At 44.9% G+C, this 21,451-nt stretch overlaps 1 protein-coding gene across 5 annotated transcripts in view; it reads left to right on the forward strand.

The window, feature by feature from the left end:
- The window catches only part of HYDIN (HYDIN axonemal central pair apparatus protein), a 444,836-nt gene that overhangs the window by 249,258 nt on the left and 174,127 nt on the right, over nt 1-21,451 (forward strand). For 4 of the 5 annotated variants that reach the window (XM_074406071.1, XM_074406078.1, XM_074406090.1 and 1 more), the window contains one exon: nt 20,833-20,973. In XM_074406071.1, the coding sequence (XP_074262172.1) occupies nt 20,833-20,973 (141 nt within the window). Of the gene's footprint in view, nt 1-20,832; nt 20,978-21,451 lie in introns of those variants that run through there. The other variant, XM_074406094.1, reaches the window with a different exon arrangement.

Below are 21,451 nucleotides of genomic sequence, written 5' to 3' on the forward strand. Positions count from 1 at the left end.
CTTTCTTCAGCATCTCCCTATCTCTTGATATTGAGCCTCTGCTTGTAATTTGCTCATTCATTTGTTCAATCAGGGAGTCATTCAGAAAACATTTGATAAGTGATTATTGTCAGCCACATATTGAGGAATCAGCAGTGTAAAAATGAACAGGACGTGATCCCGGTGCTCAGGCCAGTGGGGAAAGCTGACATATACAAAAGTGGACATGTGGCAATACTGAGCTCTGTATGTGGGAGGCCTGTGCCCAGAGAAGTCAGAAAAGGCTGAACTCAGGAGCCACAGTTAAATGTTCCAGATGGAGAGGCAAGGAGACATTCTGAGTAATAGGAATAGCATGCATCTATTAGTTAGAATTCATGTGTTCACTCTGTTGCAAGTCATTGAAAACCTGACCCTAAGCAAAAATTAAAGGAAAGGAAATTCACTGGTTTTCACAACTCAAAATTCCAGATTCATTTTGGCTTCTGGCCTGGCTCAAAGCAAGCATCATACAATGTCATCATCAGAGCCAGGTTCTCTGTCTCTCAGCTCTGCTCAGTTTTGTGTGTTAACCTCATTCTCAGATCCGCTTTTCTCTCCTAATCACCCAGTGGCTGCCAGCACTGCTGGGGCCGTATCCTTTTACACTCTGATCCACTGGAAAACAGTGTGAGATCTTTCTCCCAGAACTTCCAGGAGATTCACTCTGATCAGACCAACTGAGTCACATTCCTGTCCCTACTCTCATCAGTCACTGTCAGGGGAGGGTGACACACTCATCATGGTTGACCTGGCCACATGCCTCACACCAAAGGCTGCGGATCATGATCTCAGAACCAGATGGACTGGAGTGGGTGGGAATGGGATAGATCACCAAACAAAAACTGACCCTGGGAGAATGGATGCTGGAGAGCAAATGACACGCTCCTACCATGGTGTTGGCAGAAGGTCCGTCAGCATGGCTGGTGGGCAGACCTCACTGGGTGGGAGAAGTTATGGAAGATGAGTCTGGAGAGGCATAGTGGCAGACGTGTGTGAGAGGCCTGGTGTTCAGAAGGAATTAACACTCTTTCTTGGAGGCAATGGTGAGATTTGTAATCAAGAAGGTGACAAAGGTTTTTTCAGAAAGATAATGCTTAGCAGCATTCAGCACAGCGACCAACCCTGCCTTCCTTAAATACGTTCCTTTCTTGGCTTGCAGAACACCGTATTCTCCTTTTCCTCTTGTCCCCTCAACAAGTTCTCAGTTCTCTGCCAGCGACAACTCCGCTGGAGTAGAAGGATGCAGGGCTTCGTCCTCGACCCTCTCTTCCTGGAAACTGACACACCTCCGTAGCTCCAGTCAGCTGCTTTTGCCGCGGCTTCCCAGTGCATATCTTGACAGAGCCCTCTCCGCTGAGTTCCAAGTGTGTTGCCTTCTTGACATCTCCTCTTGGACATCCCGTGGATGCCTCCAGGTGATTTATGCCTAACATGTTCCACATAAGTAAACTCTGTCCCTTCCCTGCCCCTCCCTGCCTCTCCTCCAGGGCACCCTGTCCCAGTAGATGAAATCACTGCTCTCCTGGGAAGCATCAGGATTTCTTCCTCTCTAACCCCACCCGCCCCATCGAATCTACCACCAATTTCTACCTATTCTGCCTTCTGAAAACCTCATTCCCATTTCCACTGCTGTTACCCTGGCTCAATCCACCATCACCTGTTGCTGAGACCATGGTCACAGCCCTTACCTGGGCTCTCCGCTTCCACGCATGAACCACAGTTCCTACTCCCCTCAGTAGCCATGCCACTGCCCTGGGGTTAAGCCTTTAATAACTACCCACGCTTCTTGGAATCAAGTACAAAGCACTCACTCGATCCTGCAAGGCTCAGCATGTGCTGGTCCTGCGTTCCTCTTCAGTTTCGCTCTGCCCTCCCAACACTGACCTTTCTGTTTCCCCAACACACTGGCCTCTGTTCCAGTGCTGTTCCTGTCTGCTGCCCCTTCTCTACTGGAAGCTCCTCCCTAGCCCCACCTTGCTGTCCCTGACCCCTCTTCAGGCCCCTCTTCACCATCCTGCAGGGAAACCTTCTCCAAGACTCATCCTAAGGCCAGAGCCCCTGTCATGGACATTGGTGTTCCATTTCATTGGTGGTTCCCATGACACCTCTCTCTATGGCTCAGTGTCCATCTTCGCAGCATCTCTTAATCCCCATGAGGCCAGCAAGCACACCTGCCCTGTCACCTCTGGAGCCCCAGAACCTAGCACAGTCCCCAGCACAGAGTACATCCTCAAAGGATGTTTCTTGGTGAATCAGCTGCTCCCACCCGGGTATTTGTAGAGAGAAGGAGATCATTTCATACGTGCCTTGAGATTCCTCTCTTAGCTTCCTGGCACCCGCTAAGTAGAAAGGTTCCAGGCATAAATGTCACCAAGAATAGACAAAAAAAAAAAAAAAAAAAAGCCACCTGGTTTCCAGACAGACTCTCTCTGTGTAGGATGTCTGAAAAACATAAACCACTCTGGTTAAAGGTCACTTTTATCAGATATACAGAAACTCTAACTTTCTTATCCAGCTAGGATTCTTCTAAGCTTTACATTTAGTAAAAGAAACAAAAGAGTAAGAGAGAGTTTTCTTTTTCTTTTATTAGGTGGGTCTGAGGTAAACTCGCGTTCCTTCACAACACACGTGCATCTGCAGTGTGCATGCATGCATGTGTGTGCATGTGACTCTGCAGGCAATTCTCATTCATCAATTTAAAGCATCTCTCTTGTTTGAGCTCACATTTTTCCCCCCAAATTGGCCCTCATATCACATCTAAGAGCAAAGAAAGAAGTAAAATGACAAGCAGCTAAATACGCACTCGCTAAGAGTAAAAGGCAGCCACTGCCTTAGAAGCCTGTGAGTTCATGCCCGTGACAGGAACCCGGGTCAACCATGGTGGATGGCAGTCTCTCCCCCTCCCGCATCTGCATGTAATGAGTGCCAGGGCTGGGCATTGATACCCACACAGATGTCACGGCAGAAGCCACCTTTTTATGAGGTCCATCTCTTCGGTGGAACTGATCGGCTTGATAAGAACACAGTGCTTCATGGCACCTGGGTGAAAGAGAAGCAGAAGGAAACAGCTGCGCTTGAACCAGCTTTTACCTTTAAGGGGCCAGACTAGAGATCCAACCCTCAGGGAGCCGAACAGCCTCTGGCTTGGCTGGTGTCTCTACCCAGTCTCAGAACGGGGAAGCTGAGGCGACGCTAGAACTTAGAGCATGTGGGCCAAGTGGTCTCCATGGACAGCTTTGGTTTTTCGTTTCCAAATCAGAGTATAAATAAATTGAATACAAGGGCCTAAGGGAAGCCAAGTCCTGCAGCAAAGGAACATGTTATTCTCACATCGATTTTTCTATCAGGAGCACCAGCCAGCCAATTTTGAGACTGGAAGAGGAGGGCAGAGGCCTGGAAGGAGGCTGGAGGAAGAGCCTCACTTTCTAGATGTTTCCATCTGTGTCTTCATCATTCCTCAACTTCTGTTGCTTCAAAACTGGATTTTGTTTTGTTGTTGTTTTTTGTTTTTGTTTTTGCTTTTTTTTTTGAGACAGAGTCTTGCCCCGTCACCCAGGCTGGAGTGCAGTGGTGTGATCTCAGCTCACTGTAACCTCTGCCTCCTGGGTTCAAGTGATTCTCCTGCCTTAACCTCCTGAGTAGCTGGGACTACAGGCATGTAATACCACACCCAGCTAATTTTTGTACTTTTAGTAGAGACAGGGTTTCACCACATTGGTCAGGCTGGTCTCGAAGTTTTGACCTCGTGGTCCACCCACCTCGGCCTCCCAAAGTACTGGGATTACAGGCGTGAGCCAACGTGCCCAGCCTTTAGCCTTTTTTTTTTTGGAAACGAAGTCTCGCTCTGTCACCCAGGCTGGAGTGCAGTGGCACAATCTTGGTTCACTGCAGCTTTAAACTCCTGGGCTCAAGCCAACAACTATTGTAGCTGGGACTACAGGCATGCACTACTATATCTGGCTGATTTCTGGGTTTTCGTTGTTTTTTGTTTGCTTGCTTCTTTTGCAGAGACAGGGTCTTGCTATGTTTCCCAGGCTAGACTCAAACTCCTAGGCTCAAGTGATCCTCCTACCTCAGCCTCCCAAAGTGCTAGGATTATAAGTGTGAACCACTGTTCCTGGCCCTAAAGTGGAACTTTTCTCAAATGTATTAGTGATCATTGGGATCCTGGGCTGTGGAGTCAGACGTGGCTGGTTAGAATCCAAGCACTGTGCTCCTAGCCATGTGGCCCTGTGCCGCAGTTTACTCACCTGTAAAATGGGGATGATTTAGTCATCTAAGAGAGTTGCTGTGAGGATTAAATGAGGTGTACCTATAACATGCATATGTCCCTGAGGCATGCTAAGCACTCCCAAATTGGTGACTGTTTTTAGGTTCACTGACAGTCCCTTCCTTTGTACCAAATGCTGCTAAGTGAAGCAGCCCCAGAACCCTAATAGGGGCTCCTACAGGTCCTCCTATGGGAGCTATAGGATCCTTAGACACCCACAGATGGACCCAGATTCCTTTTCCTTCTGACAAAGGATAGAAAATCCTTTTCTTACACCAGGCTGCATTCATCAAGGCCAAAGCTAGGCTTTAGCCAAACTTCACTGTGGGCTGTGTGTGGCTTAAGGGGGCCAGGGCCAGGCAGGCCTCCCCTCCCTACCCATCACTCCTCCCTGCAGCCAGATAAGCCCAAACCTTGCCTTAGAGGCAGTCCCTTGCTTTGCCCAAGGGCCCAACAAGAAAATAAAAATGTTTTGGCAATATGCGATTATTCTTTCTTTCAAAATAAATATTGCTTTATTGAATCCCACAAGGGCAAGCACTAGGTACCCTTAAACCACAGCTGTCCCCAGGTAGTTCAGGGTCCTGGTCTCCAAGTCAGACTTTGCCTCAACCACCTGCCCCACATGACCCTGATGGGTGGCTGAGCCTCCCTGAGCCTCAGCTTTCTTGTGTGAAATGAGGCAGAATAATAATGGTGCCTTCCACAGAAGGATGTGGTGAGGATGCTAACGGCCACTTCTTTATTGAAAAAATTAATGAGATGCATGCCTCTCTGATGTTGAAACCAGGCCATATTTGAGCAACCCAGGGGCAGTTTTGAGATATTCTGCAATCAGTCTGAGCCATTTCCGTACGTGGGGAGGTCTCACAGGGGTCAAGGGCCGCAGGTGCCTCTTGCTGATCTAAGCTTTTGTCCCTTCTGTAAACATCCCTCTCTTCCCCACCAACCCTGTACCTCTTAGAACGCTGTAAGCTCCAGCATTTGCATTTTTCTTTTTCACCTCCCAGGGAACAGTTGGATTGGGGCCAAAAGCACGCATGTGGCCCTGGGGCCAGAGGGAAGACAGCCCTAAGGAGGGGGCAAAAGGGTCATGAAGGGGAAACAGAATCAGGGGCCACAGTCCATTTTCTGCCCCCTCAGCCCCCTTTCTTCCCCGACTCTCTCCCTGCTGTGTCTGAGCCAGGATGGCAGATTTACAGCACGAAGAGTGAGCCCAGTGGGAATGGGGGCCCTCCCCGCAGCAAGTTCCTGTGGCTGCTGTAACAGATCACCACAAGCCAGGGGCATGGGAAGAACACAGATCTCTACTCTTCCCATTCTGGAGGCCAGAAGTCTGAGATCAGTTTCACTGAGCCCGTACCAAGGTATGGACAAGGCCATGATCCGTCTGCTCTTTCCGGAAGCTCCAGGGAAAATCCCCTGCCTTTGCTCACTTCCAGAGCTTCATTCTTCTCATTCATTGCATTCCTTGGCTCTGGCCCTTCCTCCATCTCAAAAGCCCACTACATGGCATCCCCTTTTCCCCTTCTGGAGTAGCATAGCCCTCTGCCTCCCTCATACAAGGACACTTGTGGTTAGATCATTGGGCTGACCCATATACTCCAAGATAATCACCCCTTCTGTAGGTCCTCAACTTAATCCCATCTGCAAAGTCCCTTTTGCCATATAAGGTAACATTCACAGGTTCCAGGGATTTAAACATTGACATCTTGATGTCCCTTATCCAACCCACCCAGAGCCACCAACGTTACCAGCATTGAGTTCTCATACTCCCTTTACTCTATTCCAGGCCAAGCAAGCTTTTAAAAATAGATCCTCTATTAATGACCATATCATTAGGAGTCTTTTGGTTGTAAGCAGTCATAAGCCTGACTCAAACTTTCAAAAACAACAACAAACAAACAAAAAAACAATTTGTTGGTTCATGCATCTGAAAAGTCTAGATTCAGGCTTCAGGCACAGCTTGATCCAGGACTTGAAAAACATCACCTGCCTCTGGTGTCTCTTCCATCATCCCTCGGCTCTGCCCTCTGCCATATTACCTCCATTCTCAGTCAAGTTCTTTCATTACATGCATGGTTGCAAGATGACTCAGCAGCTCCAGCTCTTCATATGCCAGGTTCAAGTCTAGCAGGAGGAAGGAGAGGCTCATTCTCTGAAGTAAGTCCTGGGAAATGTTTTGCTGTAAATCACTGGCTGTGGTTGACTCCTGCTTCCTTCAGTTATGCTCTGGGGAACTCACCTCCTCCTGGGCTAGGCTGAATGTCAGAGATAGGCTAGTTTCCAGAGGGAAATGGGAAGTACCTGACAAGAGGAAGGGAGAATGGATGCTGGGCAGCAAAGAAGAAAGATTCCACCTTCATGACTCGTCAGACTCATTGCATTTCTCTTGCTAATCCTAAGCCAAAGAAATGGACATCTAATTATGAAATTAGGTGCCACCTGCATAGAAGGGTATTGGACGAATAAGACCACTTTACCAGCTCCCTGATACATGATAGGCTAGTTTATGCCTCAGGCACTGTGGAAAACAACTTGCAATCAGACTTCATTCCCAGAACAGCCCTGGCACCCTGCAGCCCTAAGCACCAGCCGTTTTCTCTACGAAAGGTAACCTGCCTATTTTTGAGGCCTTAGAGTAAGACCATTGGTACAGTGTGAACAATTCATACCTTTACGTTGGGAAAATCTCTTTTAACAGCTCTCCAGAGCCCAAAGAATATGTCTCAAGTAGGAAATATTTCCTGTAGACAGATGTATATGGCAAAACCTTCAACATGGAGCTATTGGGAGCAATGAGAGGAAGCTCCTGTAATCTTGACCAACAGTAATAACTATGATTGAGTACCCACCATGTGCCAGGCGTCATTCTAACTCATTACATGTCACACAGCAATCCCAGAGAGTGAGGATGAATACCTGCTTTTAGGGATCTAGGCACCTGAGCCCCCACAGCAGATCCCAGACCCCATTTAGTAGGGAATATTGTGCTAATTTCATGAGGCTGGTCTCACCCTCATGATCTCATCTAAACCAAATTGTCTCTTAAGTGCTAGATGACCACATGTGGCTAGTGTCTATGTATTGGACAACACAGAGAATATTTCTATCATTGCTTAAAGTTCTAGCAAGCAACACTATTATAGCCAGTTTGAATGCATTTAACAGGCTTACTATAATTGACATATGTAGAACATTGCAATAAAAAAAAAAGTCTTCCTGCCCCATGGAACAGTTATGAAAAATTACTGTATACTAGGGCCTAAAACAAATCTCTACAAAAAAAAAATCTGTCAGAAATCAATAGCAAATAGATAACAAGAAACAAGTAAACAAAACACAGGCTTAGACATTTTAAAACATACTTCTGAATAACCTGAGATAAAACGGACAAATTCTTAGAAAAATACAACTTTCCAAAACTGACTTTTTTAAAAAAAAGAAATCCAAATGGTCTTATAACCATTAATGAAATAGTTTCAAATATCCCCATTAAAAAACACACACACACACTAAGTCCTGATAGATACAGAAAAGTTCATCCAATGATTTAAGGAACAAATTATTTCAAACTTAAACTCATATAAGAGACAATATTGCCCAACTTATTTTATAAAAATAACTTAATTTTCATACTAAAACCCATTAAACCAGGTCAGGGACATAAAGATTTCAGGCCATTTGGACTCGTTAATTCAAAAACATAAATGTAACACATTTACCAAAATATTAGCAAACTGAATCCAGCAAAGCATAAAAGGATAAGATATAATGAGGTTGAATTTATTCCATGAATGCAAGGTTGGTTTAACATTACAAAATCTAATAATTCAATTTATTATATTACCCCATTAAAGAAGAAAAACCATATGATCATCTTAATTAATCAAGGAAAAACATTTAGTAGAACCAAACAACTATTCATATGAAAATTTCTTAACCTGATCAAAGATAACATTTTAAAATATGAAGACATGGTAAAGTAATTTTGTTTAAAAATCAGAAATAAGCCGGGCGTGGTGGCTCATGCCTGTAATCCCAGCACTTTGGGAGGCCGAGGCGGGTGGATCACGAGGTCAAGAGATCGAGACCATCCTGGTCAACACGGTGAAACCCCGTCTCTACTAAAAATACAAAAATTAGCTGAGCATGGTGGCGCGTGCCTGTAGTCCCAGCTGCTCAGGAGGCTGAGGCAGGAGAATTGCCTGAACCCGGGAGGCGGAGGTTGCGGCGAGCCGAGATCGCGCCATTGCACTCCAGCCTGGGTAACAAGAGCGAAACTCCATCTCAAAAAAAAAAAAAAAAAAAAAAAAAAAATTCTTAACCTGATCAAAGATAACATTTTTAAATATGAAGACATGTTAAAGTCATTTTGTTTAAAAATCAGAAATAAGCCGGGCGCGGTGGCTCAAGCCTGTAATCCCAGCACTTTGGGAGGCCGAGGTGGGTGGATCACGAGGTCAAGAGATCGAGACCATCCTGGTCAACATGGTGAAACCCCGTCTCTACTAAAAATACAAAAAATTGGCTGGTCATGGTGGCGCGTGCCTGTTATCCCAGCTACTCAGGAGGCTGAGGCAGGAGAATTGCCTGAACCCAGGAGGCGGAGGTTGCGGTGAGCCGAGATCGCGCCATTGCACTCCAGCCTGGGTAACAAGAGCGAAACTCTGTCTCCAAAAAAAAAAAAAAAAAAAATCAGAAATAAGACAAGAGTTCCTTTTCCTTACTAAAGATCCTAGCCAGTGTAGGAAGACAGGAAAATAAATAAAAGAGACTAGATTTAGAAAAGAAGAAATAAAAGTCATGTAATGATTATCTACATGGGAAACACAAAATAATCAACAGACAAATCACTAGAATTAATAAAAGAATTTAGTGAGGAGGATGGATTGATATAAAGTTACAAAATTCAATTGCATTTCTGTATAACAGGAACAAATAGAAAATAGAATGCAGTAAAAACGTGCTTAGAAATACATCTACCTTAAAAACACAGTATTTATGGATAAACAATAATTTTATTTGAAGTCGTTAAAGAAGACCTAAATAAATGGTGAGACATACTTGTTTCATTGATTTAAAAGACTCAGTTTAGTGAAGATGTTATTTTTCCCCAGAATGATCTATAGTTTAAATGTACTTTGAATCAAAATCCTGACAGGTTGATCCTAAACTTTATATAGAAGAGGGATGAAACTAGCCAAGCTCCTAGATATCAAGCCTATTATAAAAATATAATGAAGTTTAAAGCATGATATTTGTGCACAGATAGGCAAATAGAATAAAGGAACAGAATAAAAAGCCCAGAACCAGCTCCTTACATGTATGGAAACATGACAAAATTAAAATATTTGAATAAAGGAGAAGGCATGGCCTATTCAGTAAATGATCCAGAAACAATATATCTTCTATATAGAAAAAAAGCATAAGTGGATCTGTAAACTCGCACTGTACAAGATCACACCTGTAATCCCAGCACTTTGGGAGGCCGAGGCAGGCGGATCACCCAAGGTCACGAGTTCGTGACCAACCTGGCCAACATGGTGAAACTCCATCTCTACGAAAAATACAAAAATTAGCTGAGCATGGTGGCGCATGCCTGTGGTCCCAGCTACTTGGGAGGCTGAGGCAGGAGAATCGCTTGAACCTGGGAGGTGGAGGTTGCAGTGAGCTGAGATTGCGTCACTGCACTGCAGCCTGGGCAATAGAATGAGGCTCCATCTCAAAAAAGAAAAAAACAGTTAATTCCAAATACGTAGGTGTAAGTCAATGTTCTTTAATTTGAAGAAAATGTAAGGTAATGCTTTGATGATCTCTGACTCTGAATAAAGAAGAATTTCTTTTCTTTCTTTCTTTCTTTCTTTTTTTTTTTTTTTTTTTTCTAACAGACAAGGTCTCACTTTGCTGCCCAGGCTGGAATGTGGTAACACGATCATGGCTCACTGCATCCTCAAATTCCTGGGCTCAAGTTATTCTTCCTGCCTCAATGCTCCAAGTAGCTGAGACTACAGATGCATACCACCACACCTGGCTAATGCTCCTTTTAAATTTTTTGTAGAGATAGGGGTCTCGCTATGTTGCCCAGGCTTGTCTCAAGTAATCATCCTACCTTGGGCTCCCATAGTGCTGGGATTACAGGTGTCAGCCAACTTGCCTAGCCTCAGAATTTGTTTTGTTTTGTTTTCTTTTCTTTTCTTTTCTCATGTATCCTCAGTCTGAAGAATTTCTTAAGATACAAAAAGCACAAAATTACGCTGAAACTATCCATAATCCCTACATTGAATTTGAGAACTTTCTTCATCAAGAGATACCATTAAAAGAGTACAAAGACAGGGCATAAACAGAGAGCAGCTTTGGCATACAGACTGTCTTCAAATGATCAGTGCACATACTATATAAAGAATGCCCTTGAAGAAAAAGACAGAAATCAACTAAAACATGGGAGAGAAGAATTAGCAGTTATTTCACAGAGGAAGAGATATGAACAATAGGCCAATAGAGAATAAAAAGATGTTCTACCTCGTTAGTAATCTTGTAAATGGAAATCACAACATTCACAACTAGACACCATTACATACCCACCAGGTTGGACAAAAATACAATCATGCCAAGTGTTTCCACCAGTGTTTCCTGGATCCGCCCTGGCTTTCATCCTTTTTCCCAGGAATCCTCCCTCCAGGCTCCCTACCCCACTCTGCTGGTGGCTTTCTTCCCTCTGGTCTCCCCTGGCTGCAGACCACCTGAGATTACTTTTCTTGAGGCTGTTGCTTTCACCATGCCGTATTTCCTTCCCCCTGATTCAAGAGGAAGATGAGTCCTTCGCTTTTTAAAAATACATGAATGGTTTCAAATATACAATCATCCCTCAGGTATCCACTGAAGTTTGGGGCCCCTGAAAATACCAAAATCCACAGATGCTCAAGTCCCTTATATAAATGGTGTTCTATTTGCCTATAGCCTTCCAACATCCTCCTGTAGACTCAAAATGCTCTCTAGATTACCCATAATACCTCATGTAAATCTATGTAAATAGTTGCAGTATTGTATTGGCGTTTTACGTGTCTTTTTATTGTTGTGTTGCTGGGTTTTGTTGTTTTTCTTTTCTCAGAAGTTTTTTATTCCTGGTTAGTTGAATCACTGGATGCAGGACCCACAGATGCAGAGGGTGGCTGTACAGAAGAAAAGAATCTGTTGCCTTTCCAGGCTAAGCTTTCTGCCTGTTCTCCTCTCTAGCAATAATCTCTTCTCACTCCGTGTCTTCAGCTTCCTATTCCTTTGCCTGCAGTACAAGTGCTCGGCATCTTAGAAAGCCCGTCTCTTTATCCTCTTGTGTTAATCATCAACTCTCTACCAGGCAGTGGAAGAAAACAGAGGACCCTGGTTGCCTCCATTCATTCCCCAACCCAATTCCAGCTGGTTTTTGGCCCCCTCACTTGACTGAAACTGCCTCTGCAGAAGGTCAGCAGTGATGTTATTATTGTGAAACTACATTGTATGTGCAAAAGGGTATGTAACATATATACACAGTTTGAGAAGCATAAATCAATGTCCATGCTTCATGATCCCTGTTACAATTAGGATACTGTTAGTAAATTTGAAGTCTCCTGAGAGCAGTAGACCATGTTATACTCCATCCCTGGTGTCCCCAGAACCTTCCCAGAGCCTTCATCATCCAGGCCTCCTATAGCCTGTTCATCTAGAACAGGCGTTGCCAAACAACGGCCCGCGGGCCGCACGCGGCCCCCTGAGGCCATTTATCTGGCCCCCCGCCGCACTTCAGGAAGGGGCACCCCTATCATTGGTGGTCAGTGAGAGGAGCACAGTATGTGGCGGCCCTCCAACGGTCTGAGGGACAGTGAACTGGCCCCCTGTGTAAAAAGTCTGGGGACGCCTGATCTAGAATCTCCTCTTCTACTGCAGTGGGTCAGCTAATATATCCGACCAGGGGGTCAGATTACTCACTGAAGCTAATGAGAGAGCTGTCTGCCATCTCTGGAATCTGAGCTTCCAGAAACAAGTTTCCTGCCTTTGTAGTCGACCTGCAAGTGACTCAGGGCCAAGCACAGGGAGACTTATGGAGCGGGATAGGCCTTTAGGTCTCTTTATAATCAACTTAAAAGCTATCTCCATGTTAAGACCCATACAGTCTACTTCTCTTTGCAATCAGCTTAGTCCCATTTCCTGAGTTACCATATCCATCACCCCACAGATAACTGAGTTGGGCTGTTTTTCATTTCAATTGTGAGTGTTATAAAACCTTTGTCCTGCTTTTGTGTTATTATAGAACTCTAGTCACCTTATTATAGCTTCATTCTCTTTAAGGCATTTTCTCAATGTTTCCAATATCAGTGGAGGGCATCAGTCTTCCAGAGATTCAGTGTGAGCTAAAGCCAGCTTCTAATGAAATTGGCGGAAACTATCAGTGTCTGTCTGAACCTGAGTCAGGGTTGTGTCCAATTTTGTTCCAAAAAAGGGCTCATTTGGTTGATCTCTGTGTTCATATTAATTAAAATCCTCGCAAAGCTAGCTACATCTACTGAAAGCCAGACATTAAAAGAAATTGACTTTAAAAACCATCCTGTTTTGAAAGTATTTCTAAAGAGCTTTGAAGCTGATTATAAGGGAGATTTCACAGCCTACCTGTTTGGCAGCCTTTCTAAGATCATGTAGCAGTGGGGACACCTTCTGGAGCTTTATAGAAGTGGCCTTTTTACACAGAAATCCCTCTAGAGAGCTTCGAGGTAGATTCTAGGCACATTCCTCCACCGGTCACCCGACAGCAAAACTGTTTCTGCAAAGTTATTTAAAGGCAAAGTCAAAGATGCCTTGCTTTTTCTCATCCAGATTACAATCAGAATGGATTCCTCTTCTTTCGAAGGTCCTAGACAGCACATTGTTTGTTCCACGTGTTGTGGGTTCCAGTTAGTTTTGGAATGAAAAATCTTGCTTTGAGAGTCCCTGCCCTGGGTATGGCATGACACGAAAGGACCTGGGAGAAGCCCTCACCTGTGGGTTGGCCGGACTCTCCAGCAAAGTCACTAAGAGCATGAGCTCTGGTGTGGGTCTAACGCAGCCACTGACCTGTCCTCTGAGCCTCAGTTTTGTCATCTGAAGACAGGATAATCATAGTGACTGCATCCTCAAGCTGTCGTTAAGATGACATTAAGCAGTGCTTATCAAGCGTTTCTTAGTTCCTGTAGGGGATAGTGATGAATAAGGTCAGCTGCAGTTACTTAATTAGGCCTCTTACCTGATACAGTTGCTTTACCACTATTTTCTTCATGACCTTCTCACCACCATCTTCTAGGTCAGTGGTTCTCAGCCATGAATGCGTATTAGAATAACCTCGGGAAGTTTCAAATAGATTGATGCCAAGGAAATCAGAATCTCTATGGTTGGGATTCAGGCTTCAGTCTTTCTTAAGGGTCCATGAAGGATCCCAATGGATAGCCAACACTAAGAACCACTGTTCTAGAGGCTCCAATAGCAACTCCATTTGAGAACCTTTAGAAAGATGCTTTTCATCTCCTAACCTCTGAGTAACTTGAGTTTCAGCCTCTCAGCCATCTCTGGTCAGTTTCCACCTTAGCACATGTGGCCGGTTGGAAGTATTTTTTGTGGTATAATAACGTCAGAGGGCTCACAGAGGCCGCTTTCCATAATAGATACATGTCTTTAGTTGGCTTCCCCTTCTCACGTGGCAGAGCTAGACCATGCTGGTAGGGAAGGCGCTGGGCCAGCCCATCTGTTTCCATCTGTCATTTGCTTCCCAATGTGGGAGGATGAGCAAGTGTAGGACCACAAATTCAAACAATAAATATGGAAACATGGCAGGGACTTCGTGTTTGCACCCAGAGGGGCTTAGAAATATGCTCACTTTTAATATAATTTCAAGCAATGATTATAATCTGCTCCCTTTAGAAACAGCAGTCAGGGGCTTGCCTAATCTGGAGCAGATGTACAACGTGTAGAGTCAGAGGAAAGAAGGAAGGCTGGGAGGCAGGGAGTTTACAAAATGAGAGAATCAAAGTCAGATGGCTGAGAGCAAGAATAGGAGTTTGGGAAACCACCTGATAAGATCTGACAAATAAACGTGCGTGGTTTGCACCAGTTTATCAATTAGGAACAAGGGAAATATGAGACTGGAACTGCAGGAGAAAATAATCTCCGTGATGAAATTAATTCACAGAGGTCACTAGCACACATTCAGACCCTTGGAGTGCTGGATACTCTCATAACTGGACCTCTGACCATGCAAGGCACCCAGTGGCTAATATGGAGCATTTTCTCATTTTGATACCAGTGATTTATAAGGATGATGACCAGCTTGCACCACTAAGAATGCTGACATGTTCTTTCCATTCTTGAAATGTTTTCATTCCACTTGTTCATTCTGTAGTTGTTTATTGAGGATATTTGTGCAGGGCACTGTGCTAGGGAGAAAAATCACAATCTGTGTATGTTAGCTTTTGCCATGTGACAAAATACCCGAAACATAATCGTCTAAACAGAAAATATGTATTAGTTCCCGTGAACCTGTGAATCAGCTAGGTGGTTGTCAAGTTGCCATCTGCATCACATTTTTGAATGCCTCATTGGCCACAGAAGTCAAGCCAACCCCAGATGCAAGGCCTGAAGAAAACAGACTCCATCTGTAGATGGGAGGAGAGGCAAAGTTATGTTACAAAGAGTTGTGATTACAAGAATTGGAGGGATTATTATTATTTTTTTATTTTTTACAAATAATAGACCATCTAATATAACATTTGAACAAAACCGGATCTTTATAGCCCTTTTTACTACAGGGAGTTAACTACAGGACTCTTGACTAGAATTTCATTCAACAAATGTTAGGCATGACTCTAAGCTTGGTATGGTGCCCAGTGCTGGAGATGGTGGTGAGAGAGACAGACATGGCTCCTGCCCCTGCTGATGACTAAATTATAATGTAGGATGTAGAAGTATGGTGATGACCCCTGAACCTGGACTTGGGGGTCAGGGAAGGTGTTCGGTGAAAGTAACATCTAAGCTAATGCTTAAAGGTTCATTAGATGTTAACTGCTCAATGCCAGGAGGAAGAGGTATGTGAGAGCAGTCACAGTGACTGCTGGGGTCAGTGCCAGACTGCAGTGGCAGCTGGGGCATCAGCATCTTCCCCGTCCCTATGGCTACCATCCCCCTTCCTGTCATGCCCACCCTCAGTGCTGACGATCACTGACCCCACCTCATTGCTTCTGTATTCTTCATCATCATCGTCATCATCATCACCTGCCTCCGTTTGGCACCTACACATACCCCGCTCCCACTCCCACAACAGACTTCTTCCTTGTCCCTGGAGAATCCATGTTCTCTCCTTCCTATTTCCTTCAGAGCAGGGGTTCTAAACCCCCTACGGAACAGTACCAGTTCATGGCCTGTTAGGAACTGGACCACACAGCAGGACATGAGCAGCGGGTGAGCAAGTGAAGCTTCATCTGTATTCACAGCCGCTCCCCATCACTTGCATTACCTCCTGAGCTCTGCCTCCTGTCAAATCAGCAGTGGGTTAGATGCTCATAGGAGCAGAAACCCTATTGTGAACTTCACATGTAAGGGATCCTGGTTGCATGCTCCTCATGAGGATCTAATGACTGATGATCTGTCACTGTCTCCCATTACCCCCTGACGGGACCCATCTAGTTGCAGGAAAACAAGCTCAGGTCTGTCACTGATTCTACATTATGGTGAGTTGTCTAATAATTTCATCATATATTACAATGCAATAATAATAATAGAAATAAAGCACACAACAAACGTAATGTGCTTGAATCATCCTGAAACCATCCTTCCCCACCATCCCCACCCAACCCAGTCCATGGAAAAATTGTCTTCCATGAAACCAGTCTCTGGTGTCAAAAAGGTTGGGGACCGCTGCTTTGTAGGCACCTTTCTCTCAGCCTACATGTTCCTTCCACTCTTCACTTGAAAAGAACCATTCCTTCTTCCACACATAGTTAGACCATGTCCTCCCCCATGAAGATTTCTGTATGCGTCCAGGAAGAGTTAGTGTCTCCCTCATTTGAATTCCAGAAATGATGGTAATTCCCACCAACCCCACACAAGAGCAGCTCGCATTCATTGGGCATTTGCTATGACCCAGGCACCATGGGGCTCCTTACATGAACTAAGGCTCACAGCAATCAGATGTGGAGGATTCTGTTACTAACACAGCCCCCAGGCCCCTCACTGCACAAGTGGGGAAGCCAGAATTCAAACCCAAGCCCCCTGACCCTGCAGCTTTGCTCAGAATCCCTGTGCACTGCCTGGCTCCCTGCTGGAGCTCCTGTAACCTAAAGCACACCCATTCCTGTGGCTGTGACTCTGACCCACTGGCCTTAAGAGGCCTTAGCTCCTTGAAGCAAGGGTTGGGTTTCTCATCTTTAGAATCCTGCAACACTGTAGTAGATTCCCTAGAAGGAGAGCCTGAGAGTGTGGTTCTTGAGGTGATTTATTGAGGGAGGGCTCTCAGGAGAAACTATAAGAAATTAAGGGAAGCAAAACAGGGCCCAAGGAAAACTAGGGGAAGATGTGATTTCGAAGTCCAATCTCTGTCTGATCTCAGGGGGAACTGTGGAGTGTAAATTACATCACAGTTTATCTCACTCAGAGACAAGGAGGCTGGGCTCTCATAGCTGCCACCCCTATCAGTCACTCCTTCCTATAATTCATACCCTAATGAGAGGGAAGGTAGCTCAGGGTGGGTGAGGCATCTCCCGTCAGGCCATGGCAGTGCTCCACACTCACAGCGCCTGGATGCATCACCCTAATAAAGTGCACCAGCAGCATCTGCTGCAGTCACCAGTTTTTAAAAAGTATTAAACAGCATATGCAGGCCCTTCCTGTCCAGCCGGTGGCTGATTTCATCCTCTGTAGTGGACACTCCCAGAATCCAAGTCTAATGAATCAATGAATTAGAAGTCACTGTGTCTCCTACAGGACTGCCCACCCCTGCTACTTTTTCCCACAGGACTGCACTGCACAGACTTCAGTGGGTGTCCAGCATCCAGCCTCCCATCTACAAAGATCATGGGAGCTGCAACACAGAACATTAACGGAAATATAAGCTTGTTCATTAGTGTTTTATTCTAGCACCACACTGCTTCCCTTGAAGAAAGATCAGGAAATAAGTATGGTAGATTTTTTTTCTTTTTTACTTTGCAGCACAAAAAATTGTGTCGATCCTTCCTTAAGAGTTAAATAAAACATGAGGAGGGAAACCACGGCCCCCAAGCCAGTGCTATGACCTGCATGTGATTCTCTGGCAGCTGCAGGGGGCATTTCTTTCCTGGCTCCTCCCTTGATTAGGAAATGAGGAGCTCTGGAATCGAAACAGTATCGATTGTTCTTGTTTGCTATGCACTCCCTTTTAAAAATAACTGAGTCTAATCCTGTTTGGGCCAGCATACCAGGAAAGTAATCATCTGTTCCTAAGGGTAAAAGGAAATCTGATCCAAAAAACTCTACCAATATCCTATTTCAGTTTTTCAGAGCAGGTTTTCCGGTTTTAATAACTTAAAGCCCTCATTACGGTAAAGGTTTCTCTGCCTCCTGTGGCTCAGGCAGCGAACAGGGAGGGCTGCCCTGCCTTCCTCTGTTGATTTCTGAAGAGACCTCTCGCTTCCCAATTGTCCAGGCAGCATTGTCAACTGAGGTGTGGTTTGTCCTCAGGTATGAAGACCCTCCACAGCTTTGTATTTTGCATTTACGGAAATTCCCATATGCTTTTTCTTCATACAGCACAACATCCCACAGGGATGCAAAGGCTGGATGGGAGAGTGCTGTTATGTGGGGCAGCGAGCCGGCAAAGCCTCCCCAGGCATCTCTACTGCCCTGGGGTGGTTTAATAAGTGTTCAGAATTGTCCTTGGCTGATTTTCACTGTCCCTAGCTGGTAAGGCTGCAGTGATAGCCCCATGTTAATTATCAGCTCCATCGTCACCTGTCATATTGCCATTCCTACCCATGGCAGCTCCTAAATCTGGCTGCCCATTAGAGTTGCCTGGCAAGACTTAAAAATCTAACTCCTGAGACCTGCTGAATTGGAATCTGTCGGAGGATGAGGTTCAGGAATCTTCATTTTAACAAGCTTCCCAGGAGATTTTTTAGCACCCAGCCCATTGTGTGTTCTCTGCCTCTAATGGAGTAGTTTCAGCCAGGGATAAAGTCCGTTAGAGACATCCAGTCTGGAACAAGTCAAATGGAAGTTGAGGCCAGAAGGTGCCAAGAGCTTCTCCATACTCTGTGACTTCTCCACGCTTTCCCCACTCTTTTTTTTTTTTTCTTTTGACAGGGTCTCTCTTTGTCACCCAGGCTGGAGTGCAGTGGCACAATCTTGGCTCACTGCAACCTCTACCTCCTGGGTTCAAGCGATTCTCCTGCCCCAGCCTTCTGAGTAGCTGGGACTACAGACATCCACCACCATGCCCAGCTAATTTCCCTCCCCACTCTTTATCCCCGGTTGACAGAGAGGGTGCTGAATAGTCAGATTATCCTCCATGGTCTTCAGCTGTTCTCATTTAACAATCCACACACCCATCCATCCATCCATCCATCCATCCATTCACTCATTCATTCAAACATCTGTTGAGCTTGGGCTCTAAATATAAGACCCTGTGCAATAGGGTCTCTAAAGGGAATACACTGGATCTTCCTTCTATATGGTAATAAGCCCGTCCACAGATCATGCCAGCCCAGTGTTTTCCCTTCTTAAAAAGAGCAAGCAGAGCTTAGCTCAGAGCCCTCACCAGGCAAGAAAATAATTACATTGATTTTTTCCATTGTGTTGATTTTTCTAAATGTGTGATAGATAATACTGTTTTCATTTATAGTAATGACATAGAATTTTCCTTTAAAATAAGCCTATTAGTGAACACCACAATGTGATATCACCGTATGCTCATTGGAATAGCTAAAATTTAAAAGATTAAATACTAAGTGTGGGTGAGAATGCAGACCAACTGGAACTGTCATACAATGCAGGTGGTAGTATAAAATGGTACAACAACTTTGGAAAACTGGTTGGCAGTTTTCTGTAATGTTAAATATGCATATACCATACAACCCAGCAATTCGCTTCCAAGGAATTTACCGAAGAAGAATTAAAACATATGTCTACAAAAAGACTTGTTTATAGATGTTCATAGCAACTTGATTCGTAGTATCCAAAAGCTAGAAATAGTCGGGGTGTCCATCAACAAGATGGGAGTACATCCACACTATGGAATACTGCCAGAAAAAAAGGACCGATCACTTTTTTTGGATGAGTCTCAAAAACATCACACCAAACAGAGGAAGTCAGGCACAAATTAGTACATATTTCCAATTCCATTTCTATGTATGTGTAGGGAAATTAATCTCTAGTGATGTCAAGCAGATGCGTGCTTGTACAAGGCAACTTTTTAGGATGATGGAAACATTCTGTATATTAATACGGTGATAGCTCCACAGATGTGTCTAAAACTCATCAAACTGTGTGCTTACAAATCATGAAGATGGTAGTGGGATGCCTGAAATTTAGGAAATGATACTCTAGGACATGGTTAGAGTGGACAGTATCCTAAAAGAAGTACAGCTGAAATGCTGTGAAACTTCCAAGGGAGGCATAATTTATTCCAGTGGGAAGGTGGGAGCTTCACATAATGGATGACATTTCTGGGGAGGCTGTAAGTACAGATGGGGCCAGAATGAATATATAAGTGAAATGAATTAAAATTAACATCAAGGGCTTGAAATAGGTAGAGGAGGGGCAGAGAGGGGTCCAGAAAAAGCCACGCACCAAAGGGAAATAGGAAGAATGGGGGAGACCCCACCACCTTTCTCTTTGTGACATCCAAAGGCCTTTTTAATCAGTGAAACCTGGACTTACGAGCTTCAGCACCAGCTGGTACAGTTGCTTCTTTTCCCCTGGGTTCCTCTGCTCGGAGAACATGAGTGGAAGCACAGCTTGTTAGCAGGACCAGGACTAGGTTGTGGCGAGCAAGGCACTGAGGTCACATTGTAGAAGACAAGGTCGTGTAAGAAACCCGAGCCTGCATTTCCAGGCCCCTAACAGAGAGTGCTTCCCAGGCCTCAGCCGAGTCGTAGCCATACTTTCTGGTGATCTGGAAACAGGATCCCCAGTGGCTCATTCATTCATGACTGCGGCGACTACGTACTCCAGGCCAGGCTCCGGATTAAACACCATATTGGATACCAGTCCTCAGCAAGTCCACATCTAGCAGGGATGGTAAAAATAAATGTGAAAGGGGAAGCCCAAGGGGCTATACTCAGAGGAACGATTCTGGGCCCAGACTGGCAATCAGAAAACTTTTTAAGAGCAAGTGAAACCTCAGCTAAGATTTGAAGAAGGCAAGTTCAAGGGAGGGGATAGGGTGGTCCCTGTTAGACCTGCCTGGTCTGGGATTTGGAGCTTGGCCTTAGAAACTGAGAGCCCACCGAGCACTGATTTGCGAAAACTGATGTCTCCTGTCTCCCCGCATTCCCTGCCCCATGCCTTTGTAGGTTCGTGACAATGCCAAAGAAGCCCCACAGTGCCCCGCTGTCCCAGATGGAGTCCATCCCAGCAACCTCACCGACTGCCAGCTCACCAGCAATCCAAGTTGCAGTAGAGTCCCCCGAGATGAATTTAAATAATTCTGTTGAGTAAGTGCAAATGCAAAGCCCACATGGATTTTTTTAATAGCTTTCATTTCTTTACACTGACTTAATTCTTAACACTCATCCCTCACTAGTTCATCCATCCAGTCCCCAGGCCACAGTTTAGTAAGTGTCTTCTATGCGTATGCCCCAAACTAGACATCTGGGATAGGGAGGGGGTACCGTCATGAGCCCTGGGGGACTGAGCCCTTCCTATCGTATTGTCCTCTCTGTATGTCCAAGGTCTACAGCCAGGGTTAGGTCCAGGGTAGCAAGCAGGGAAGGATATAACAATTCACCAAACATTATATCCCCACAATAAAATGCACCAACAAATAAGGAAACTTAACATTGAGCACGTAGGACACCCAAATTGTCTGAAGAATTGCTAGAGCTTCCTTTTTGTAAGCTGGGTATGGGCTGGGTGGACCAGGAAAGAAGAGTTGGGCTCTGGGCAAAACTAACCAGTTCAGTGGCCTAGACT

Source organism: Saimiri boliviensis, chromosome 1 (assembly GCF_048565385.1).
Source record: "Saimiri boliviensis isolate mSaiBol1 chromosome 1, mSaiBol1.pri, whole genome shotgun sequence".
Classification (NCBI taxonomy): domain Eukaryota; kingdom Metazoa; phylum Chordata; class Mammalia; order Primates; family Cebidae; genus Saimiri; species Saimiri boliviensis.